General features: G+C 41.3%; 1 protein-coding gene across 1 annotated transcript in view; it reads right to left on the reverse strand. All coding sequences in view use genetic code 11, as the record gives it.

Moving 5' to 3' along the window:
• Positions 1 to 5: 5 nt before the first annotated feature.
• The window catches only part of EGR_00433 (Transient receptor potential-gamma protein), a gene marked incomplete at both ends in the record, with an annotated part of 15,873 nt that continues 5,402 nt past the window's right edge, over positions 6 to 10,476 (reverse strand). The window contains 8 exons of the mRNA XM_024489682.1: positions 6 to 475; positions 1,240 to 1,465; positions 2,697 to 2,885; positions 3,071 to 3,165; positions 3,243 to 3,343; positions 5,482 to 5,849; positions 8,670 to 8,809; positions 9,502 to 9,624. Coding sequence (XP_024355679.1) covers positions 6 to 475; positions 1,240 to 1,465; positions 2,697 to 2,885; positions 3,071 to 3,165; positions 3,243 to 3,343; positions 5,482 to 5,849; positions 8,670 to 8,809; positions 9,502 to 9,624 — 1,712 coding nt within the window. The remainder of the gene's footprint in view (positions 476 to 1,239; positions 1,466 to 2,696; positions 2,886 to 3,070; positions 3,166 to 3,242; positions 3,344 to 5,481; positions 5,850 to 8,669; positions 8,810 to 9,501; positions 9,625 to 10,476) is intronic.

The following is a 10,476-nucleotide window of genomic DNA, read 5'->3' on the forward strand; positions in this document are numbered from 1 at the left end:
TTGTATTAGACAAAATCGGTCCTGTCCACCTCCTTCAATCTGGTCGGCTCAGAGATCTCCCCACTTTCAAATGGTGAAGTCACGCTGCTCCCTTCAACCGCATGGACATCACGATGTTGTTTCCCCGTGCTCTTCTGTGTTATCGAATCATCGTTTGATGTCTCTATAGTGTCATCCGTCTGTAGTGGAGGCTTCTCTTCTGCTGTGCTTATCTCTATTTCAGGCACAAATGCGGGGTTTGAGTAAGAAGGACCTGCAGGAGCATGCTCGGAGACCGGCAAAGACTTTCCAAACTCTTGCGGTTTTTCTACAGAGGGTACAGTTCCGGTTGCTTGGGTAGATGGTTTGCTAACACCAACACCTTCATAAAGATCCTCAGGTGCCTCTGTCGTATCCAATTCATCTAAATTTGCATTAGAAACTTTCCATGAGGGATTCCTCACTCGACGGCTCGCTCTCCGTCGTAGTCGACCGACTGGAAAAAGAGACGCGGGGATGATAATGAAGTAGATGAGGATTGTTTGGATGTGTACTTAATTTTAAAGATTTAAACACTTTATGCGGCCTTTCAGTCCTTCTGTACATTGAAAATGAAACTTTCTTTATAGTAGTAAACATTATTACTTCTTCAGAGATATAATTCTTTAGTACTTCCAAGTTACGATAGTGCATCAGGTAGCAAAAAGTGCAGTATTTTATAACTACCCTTCATCTGAAAGAGTTAACGCAATATTTAACCCTAAAAACAACAATGACAGTTTTGTAAATGTATTTTCCTGTCTCCAGACTCATCTTGAAAAATTAAATAAATCGTTCCTTTTGTCTACTGAAATACCTTATAAGTAGGTGAACACAAGACCAACAAAGCCATGCAACACAATATTGCTCCCAGGTTATCGACTGGAATTGGTATAAGCGAATAAGTCAAAATACAGGCTGCGTTGTTGTTATAATTGGTAAAAAATCCACTTCTCGGTTTTTTGTTTAAAGCTTTCTTAGGCGCAACTCGTGCACCTTGCTTTTCATAACAAGAAAAAAGTGGCAACGCCACTATGACAGTCTGGATTGGGGTTTGCTTTTGTAAAATTTGGCCTAGTTAGTCCAATTTTGTACATGAATAAATATCTTTTACCTAGCCTAGATTATCAGATTGCGAACTGCTTAAAGCAAGGTTTACTATTCTGAGCGCCTACTACACTAGAACCTTCTCCAACTATCGGTGTAGCGCGAAATGTCTACCCTTTCTGAAGTGATCATCAGAATCGACTTTCATTCCATTGTCGCGCAGAATGTCCAGCAACTCGTAGCGAAAAGCGCTAATGTCGCCTTTGATCTCGTTGAGATCGTCTTCTGTTACACCCTGGCCGTCCACATGCATCTGACGATGCATGAGGTAACGATTCACCAACTCTCGCATCACCGTCGCATGACGCTGCTCCTTCTTATTCACCTTTTGCACCTTTTCCTAAAAAGTAGATAGTTTTAATCCGAATGATCAGAAGAATTCGAGGCAATTTTAGGGAAAGGCGGGACCATCGAGACCTGAAACAGATGCTGAGTGTTAACAGCATTTATTGACTACAGTGTTGGGAACTGGGAACCACCGCTGCCATGTAAACACTTTTTCCCCGCTCTGCTTTTAAACTACTACACCAAAGCTTTTTCATCTACCATGTTTAAAGCCCCATTTTCATTTGTCAGTGTCAACAAATGTGACTATCTCTGATCACAGCGAAGTTTTGAAAAAACGAGGCCTTCTGGGTGTGGTTGTAAGGTTTTTTAGCACCATTGATGGAAAAAGGTATACATACTGTGCAGTAACCACAGTAACCGTTTGCAGGAGAATAAAAAGAACTTTCAAATCTGTCAAAAAGGGGTTATGATTGCAGTTAAATGGCGCATATTCCACCATTGCTAAAAAGAGGCAGCACCGAGATTAAATGGGATGAATAGAATAAAATAGAGGAGAGGGTACTTCAAATAGAAATAGCAAGAGATGCTATCGTGGCGTTACTACATGCAGTGATAGATGGTAAGTTTATCCCTCTACCAATAGCCAGTCAACTCAAACAACAAAGTTTGCGAATCAGCGCAGAAGTCTCCGAGCACAGTACAGTGAAGGTGGCTCTCTGCAACTCAGCAGTAAGATATTTAAACAATGCAAGTGTTTAAAAGACTGTGGCAATGTAACTCTCGGATTTGGTAATGGACCACTGAGGGCTCAGCCAGTCGGCCTGGCCTTCAGGCCATGCAGTAGCCCCCAGCCCATTCTCTACGTCTACAATGCATATTCTAACCCAGGGCTATGTCTTCTTTCGTCGTCAAGGAAGTCTTGTAACGCTACAGTATGTCTATTCCAGAGTCTCAGTTTGGCTAGTACGATGAGTTCAATAGAACGATTGAATGAAGCTAAATTATCAACAAGAAGGTTAAATACAATAGCGGCAGAAGTTTTGCATCGATCGGCATGCAAAGTACTTTAAGATCCTTGATAGGTAGACAATTTCCAAAGGTCATTCCTCTCTACGTCGTTTGTGAGTATAATTGACCACAACGGGCTTTTGGGTGGTTCATCTCTTCCACACTGTCACCGTCTTCAATTAATGCATACTGAAACAAAGTACATCATCCCAAGACAATTCCAAACGCCTTAAAAAGGTGGTGCTCAGCCCCCTTTTTCCTCTCTCATCACTCACCTTAATCGAGTCCCATTCAAAGTCGGATTTGTCATCCCCATCACGTTTGCAGTGACAGCACTTGAAGAGCCATTTAAAGGTGTTTCGACCTGGAAGGAGATTAAAGGGGACCGCAAGAGCAGAGCCCTCAGCAAAGTAACTGATCCACAGCTTTGAGCGGGCAAACTTCCACTCAGTATCCGCTTGTTCCTACATAGAGCAAAATCGTTGTTACATTTCTTATTCTTCCCGTCCCCGACGTGAAATCAAATTTCAGAATATAACAGAAGACACTAACATGAAGTTGTCTTGACAAATTTTGATTCGCCTTAATTAATTAAGAGTGGATTTTCCTATTATTGAGCTGGTAAAGAAGTAGAAGTGGAGAGATTTACCCAAATTTGTTGATAAGAATTGTTCATCATCGCAATGAGCATATTGAGGAGAACAATGAACGCGATACAGGAGTAGGTTCCGAATATAAGCTTTCCTAAAGTAGTAAAAACAAGTTAAGGAACAAAGTTAAGGGAATGTATCATGAAGGAGGCTAAAGATTTGCCAACTTACCAATAAATTCGGTGAAAGAGTGCGGATATTCCAGATCAAAATTTGTGAGATCTATGAGACCGTAGGTAGACCAATAGAGGGATTGAGCTATTTCGAAGAGACTGTAAAAGTAATGCCACTTGAACACACTTACAAACGATATACAAGCGTTAAAGGAGTTCATTAACACAAATCTGCTAAAAAGATAAGTTTACTTTGATATTATGCCCATCTAAAGCTGAAAAATGTGGAAATTAAAAGAATAAGAACATCTGCAGATGGCATAGCCCTTTAAACTTAATTGATTCGCACGAGACACTGGTTGGTGTAAAGCTTTGGTTGACAGTTCAACTCTCAGTTTTGGTTATGGAGGTACTGAAGACTCCAACTTTGCACATCCATTAAGTGGCTTGACCTTCTGGCCATGCCAGTAGCCCCACAATCCTTCCGTACGTCTACTCTACATATTCAGCCCCGTTATTGTGACTTCATTCGCCTTCAGGGCACTACGTTGGTGGTGGAGGAATGCGAATCCGATCCTAAAGGACAACTATCTTGATTTATATTCCCACATGTTTAACCCCTAAGTAAGGGAAGAAAAGTTCATGCTGCGGAAGGGAGATTCAAGGGCAGTCTCCGACAGAAGGACTGGTAATGACGTCTACATTCCCCATTTACTCCAGTCCCATACTATACAGGAATGCCATTAACAACTGAAGCAACACCAGCCCTGACCGTAAACTATCTGGAAACGCTCCTTACGGAGCTGTCTACGGTATCTGCATGAAGATGTCAATTAGGTGAACACATGATACTTCCTCTACCTCCGTACTAACTGCGCAGATCCTGGATGGATATATGGCTGGACGGTACGGAAGTGAGGGCGACGTGGCAAGAAGGAAGAGATGCGAAACTTTCTCCCAACAGAACCGTGCTAACTCCCGTTCCATGTTATGTGACTGCTTTTAGGCCAGTGTTCTTATGACTAGCGATGGATATACGTGGTGGCTAGCACATTCTCTCTTCCTCCACTACGGTTCCCAAACAGAATGGTATCGGTGGCGTTGTAGTCAGATGTCTTCTCGGACGTAAAATCAATGACAGGCGTGGTTGGGTAGAGGGTACTTTCTTATCAAAACGACTACGTTGTGATGACCCATGCGGGAGGCGGACGAAGCGGAACGCCGAGAAAGAGGCACAAAAGTAAGGGGGCTTTGAAATGCTTTGGTTGTTTGTTTAACTCTTTGTTTTGGTTTCACGGGTACTTACCCTCCGCCTTTGCACTCCTGCTCAGCATCATGGTATTCTGGCTATGGCAGTAGCCTCTCAACCCTTCTATACTTTGGCAATACATTCTCTGTCCTAGTATTCTTACTCTTTCGGGAATCAGAAACGACTGGGATCGCTACAGTTGGTGAAACTAGTTATCAAACATTAACAAAGAACAGGCAACATCTATGGGTAATTCAATTTGAGTGAGTGTGTCAAGGTCATTCATTTGACATAAACACGCTCCTTGCCGGGGTCTTACAGAAAACACACCAGGTTATGGTGTACAAAGCTAACAACTGTGACCATGTTGAGGTCAGCGACAGCTTACATCTCCTTGATCGTTTTCCACTCCGACTAATCTGTTTGTGACTCTATTTGCTCCAGCCAGTCATATCAACAACATGTGAAGCTGTTGGCGCACATGTCACTGACCAGTGGCTTGGACAGGACGAGATGACCTCTATAAGAGCATTATTTGAACAGTACCATTTAGATTTAATAGAATTACATGAGACTCCAGAAAGAGCTGTAGAAGTATACAATGAATGAAACATCAGCAGCTGAACGGTAAATCCCAAAAGTGAAGCAGGCTTGCAGTAGAATAAGCGGTGTGCAACATTCCTAGGTCAACACATCCATCGCCAGAGTCTCTAATAAAGAAACATCACCAACGTTTTGACGTTTTACTGTTCTGATGTGACATCAGCTGTCATCAATTCCTTTTCAATTGAACTCCAGCTCCAATATTGAGAAAGACACTATCTTCCTCAGAACAGGAGCATCTAACACCTGGTCAACCCTTCATAGTCATGAGTGACACAACCACTTGTCATAAATTTTCTAACAACACATTCGACACATTTGTGACCTAAGAACGAAGTAGTCGAACAGGGGTCACATTTACGTGATGCTGGTAACTGATGTGTTAAAATGCAATTGTGAAATCGAATGGCATTGTTTTTGCATCCCCAACATGATTCACACTTACTTGGTAAGGTATCGTCCACGAGTGATGCAGTAATCATAGACATCCTTCATTCCCTCAGCCAGGCTGAAACGAACGCCCTGACAACTGTTGAACCTTTCATGTGAGTAGAACCAGTAGAGTTGATTCAGCCCAAATGCAAAGGCCACGAGGACAAGAATGTAGACGCAGAAGAACTTCACGATGTCGTTTAACATTCTACCAAGGCTGATCTGCAGTGGTCCAAGCTGTGGACTGACGGTGAAAACATAGACCAGCTTGAGCGTGGCAAAGATGTTGGCAATAGCGAAGAGGCTCTCAGAGATGAGGATGGGGTCGTAGGCGTCCCACTTGCTGCGATCCAGAATTGATGGCTCTCCGTAGGCCCAAACCTAGAGGTTAAACAAAGCAGACTGGTTATACCTCTGCCTAAAGTTAATCGAAGGGAGTGTTCATGAAAAGGCACTAAATAATGAGAGTCTAGGGGGTTCTACTCAATGCTACATAATTAAGCTGTCGCGCCAGTAGTAGCTTCCTATTATAGACTTTACAGGCTTGAATGCAATAGAAGTGACTGCCTGTAGAGAGCTTTATGGTCCGTTCGAATCATTTACGTTCATGGAAGTAACAAAGGAAGCTCAAATTTTGCCCCAAAAGTTTAGTCTTTGTTCGAAATAGAAAACCCTCCTCTAATCTCTCCTTTCCCCACTGAAAAGCGATTTTGAAGACCTTTTTTTGAACTTGCGATTTCGTTTTTTGGACAATGGTTAGGTGGGCTTAGGGCTATTTCAGTTCCAAGGTTAGCTGTCATATTAATGGTTTCCCTATTGGTAAAATTTTTCAAGAGCAATGACCGCTCGCAAAAACTTTAAAATATACTCATGATTGTAATTTAGGTGGCTCAAATAAAAAAAATGCAGATGCGTGAAAATATTTTTGTAGCATTCTTTGTAAAAAAAAGCTAAAGCAAAAATGATTGGCACTTTCACCTTAACTTAACCCTTTAAAATAACTGATAAATACCTTAGCTTCTGTCCACTAACTCAGAATTTGGACAGTATGCAACACTGCGACTGTTTGTTTAAACACTTGTTTTGGAGTCGTAGACGCCTAAGGCTCCGCCTTTGTGCTTTCGCCACTTAGCATGGCCTCCGGACATGCCATTAGCCCCTAGCCCTTTTGTATATCAAGAGTATATATTCTGTTCACAGAACGAACTCGGGGTGCAATACTGAAAACAGCGAAATGCGAACCTGATTTTAAAGGATAATTACCCTGGCTTCCATTCCTGAATGGCAAACCTAAACGTGACGGAAGAACCTGTGATGATCCCTGACGGAAAGGTTGGAATACTCCAGCCCCTTATTCTGCAGGAATGCTTTTAACAACTAAGACGCCAATATTCTTGACCGTGAGGCATCTGAAAATGTTCATTACGGAGCTGTTTGCCATACCTGTATAAAGATGTCAACTAGGTGAGCACGTGATACCTCCTCCGTCTCCCTACTACCTGCATAGAACCCAGGTGGCTGGGTAGCACTGAAATGGTAACAATGTGACAAGGGAGAACAGTCGTGAAACCTTATCCCCAAAACTGTCATAACTCCAGTCCTTATTAAATGCCTGTTTTTAGGTCCGTGTTCCTACGAATAGCGATGGGTATAGGAGGCAATCCACACATTATTCCCTTCTTCCCCTAAAACAGTTGTCAAACAAGTTGAAACTGAAGATTGTGTAAGATTGTTGAGAGGGATCAGTGATGTTGTAGTCAAATATCCTCTCATTGACACGAAAATTTGATGATTAGAGCGCTTGGATGGGGGCGTTTTCTTACACCACCAACTAAATTATGCTGGTCGACGCAAGAGGTTGACCAAGGGAAGTAAGGAGGACGACGCTCAAAAGGAGAGGAGCTGTGAAATGCTTCGGTTGTTTGTTAAGCTCTTTGTCTTGATTTCGCAAACACTTAAGCCACCGTATTTTTACTTTTGCTGGGAGGCATTGTCTCCGAGCCCCAATATTATGCCCTCATTCGACTTTGGAGAAGACTGGGGAAACTGCTGCGTGGTAGTGCCTCTATGCACAGAAGCAGTACTAGGTTCGTACTTATCAATTTGCCCTCGTTAATTGCTAAAAACCTTACAATGAACATTAAAAAAATCATTTCGAGAGTTTTTAAATGCATTCCTTTAAATAAAATTCTTTTCAAAGGAGATTCGGCCTAGAACACCGATATCCGTTTACTTCGTAGGACAAAACCTATCGTCAAATTAAGGTCATTACGATATAACTTGTTTCTCTCCCAAGTGACACTGAGCTTGCAATTTTTGGAGAAGTTGCAAATTTTCCCATTTTATTTGGAGTTGGCAGAAGATCACACCTTTCTTCTTTCCCTTCAACCTTTTATGCTTTGCGAACTCAACTTCACAACACTTTTAAACCTTGTTAAACACAGTTTAATTCTCTTCGAGAATTCTCCACAAAGGAGGTGCACTTTTACTGCATTTCCTGTGCCCTACCGTGTGAAGTAGTCCTGACAACTAATCATCGGTATTTAGTTATTTTTTTTTTCAATTTTGAATCGTTGGTTACAAAAAAGTCTCATGGAAGGGGGAAATGTGAATTACAAAAAACTTGCAGAAAGCCTAAGCGATATATGCTAATTTTATCCCTTTATTTTGGGAGATTATGCTATGCCATTAATAATAAACACTTTGTCTGGTATCGTGTACCGTTTTGAGCACACAATGGGAAGATTACTGATCTGGGTGAATCAGTTGCTTATTCTTCTCTTTCAAAATAAAATATTAGTTTATAGGAGTCTACTTTAACATGCAACATTAGAATATACAGGAGAATTCTGGAAAATAAACTTCTTAGTGGGAGCAGAGGGTTAAAGACGGCTCAAACACGACGAAGTAACCCAATCGTGAGAGTGAGTCTAATGAACGTTAGAAAAAAACCCGTTTTGTCAAACGATTTGAACCTCGAATATAGGTGGTACGGTGGAACACAGTCGAGACCAATGCAGCTAATACTTAGCTAAAGGCAATCTTAAAGTAATCGGCTACATCTAACCTAAACTGCGTTTCTTTGAAGAGTAGATTTATTCGTCTTGAGATGGGATACAAAAAGTTACTAGAATTATAACCAATCTTTTGGTAATGGCTTTAGAACTGGAACATAGTGCAGATAAAAGTGTGGCAACCTACTCTGAGCCAGGCTGCAAAGCGTAGCGCAATGGTTGAGATATAGAGGGAATTTTGAGCAAAGTCCAGGAGGTGCCACATATCACTGATGTAGGCCCTTATACCCAGCGTCCAAATATTGGTAATCTCTTGCCAGACAAATCCTTAAAAGGCAGATAAATAGTACATTTGAAGTTATTAAAAGAAGTAATTAAAATTATTCATTGATCAGAGGTAGTCTTCCCCAAAAAACCAACTTTGTTTAGGTTACTTTTTATATGTAAAACCTAACTGTCGCAAATTTGACTTCTGAAGTTGCCCAGAATTTAGTTTAAATTAAGCACTCGGTGATTCGCAGTCCTTTAAAATACCTGCATTTTCTTTTTCTTGTTGAAAGCCTCCACCTAAATTAAATGGACTTAATTCTCTACCAAAAGCTTATTTAAAAACTTATTTAAAAACTAGGTTGTGAGGCTATTTCCGTATTGCACAGGGTTTAACGTCACTGCACCTATCATTTTATAAAAGTGTATAACGACAGGACAGTGCATAATTAAAGACTACTACATTCAGGCAACTGTTTCCAGCAAAGTTATTTTCCATTATGGACATAGAAGACGGTTTTTTGTCATGGCTACATAAAATACTGATGTCCTTTATCGGTCTCAAAAAGTGATGCCTTCCTGCTGAAAAGGGTGCGTGTATCTGGGAGGGCTGTTAACGTGATGTATCACTTTGGCATACTCCGGCAGTTCCGGTTGTTGTTCGCATTAACACACCATTGAGTCCACAACTTTCTACTTGCAGGTTGTGAATGGACCGCAGTAATATCAGCTAAAAAGCTCTCAACACTTACCCACAACAAAGACTATTGCAAAGGCCTCGAAGAAAGACGGCGCCGGGTCCCTACAACTCATCCGTTGTTCAAGCTGGTTCGTCAAGTAAAACTCTATGCGTAGAGCCACTAGGGTCAAAAGAACTGAAACAAAAAAGATTTTGGTTGAATTATACTCTAAGGATCTTATCGAGTCCATCAATTATCAGTCTCTAAGGGGGTTCGACCACTACAGCTCAACCATTTTGCTGTTTAGACATAGCGCCAAGTGGTTCAATTTTTTTCCTTATTCCCAACCCAACTCATTCTCTCTAGCAGAAATGCCAAATAATTGCGACGTGCGGAACCATGTAAAAGATCAAAGCCTCCCACTTTTGTACATTGTACTTAATTGTTGACATCTTCGCTACTTCAACCTGAGCATTTATATGACTGTGCTATAAAAGCTCAAGAGAGCATTTTAATCAAAACTAAAGTTTCATTCATCTCACAAGTTCGTACTGCTAAAGTTCTTTCTAAAGCTCAAATTACCTTTGGAGTCAAAATGTTAAATTTTGAAGGTAAATTTCGGTTTGTAAAAGAGGAAGATGCGGAATCCCATTATAAGAAGATAGACCAAAACTGCCAGATGTACCGCAGAAACGCAACATCGTATAATGAACTTTTTGCATAATTGCTTACAGCACGATAGATAGCATTCCTTACTGCCAGACTAGCAAAATGTCTTAGAAGAGCAACCGAAAACGGTCAAATAAACACAAATCTAACGCTATCTGCGATTTTGTTGGGAGTAGCTGTTTGGGAATGGTACCTAAATGAAGCGTCCTGCTTTATAGCTCAATGCGAGTTTTAAACCACCACAGACGTTATGGGCAAGCCTGGGAATTTCACTTATTACCTTCCCATAAAAAAGCGTGCTGCCATGCCAGTACTGCAAGCAGTAGTAGGTCCTTAAAGTGCCCTTTTATGGCCACTAATAGCCGGGACACTTGTCGT

This window comes from Echinococcus granulosus (assembly GCF_000524195.1).
Source record: "Echinococcus granulosus chromosome Unknown EG_S00002, whole genome shotgun sequence".
Lineage (NCBI taxonomy): Eukaryota > Metazoa > Platyhelminthes > Cestoda > Cyclophyllidea > Taeniidae > Echinococcus > Echinococcus granulosus.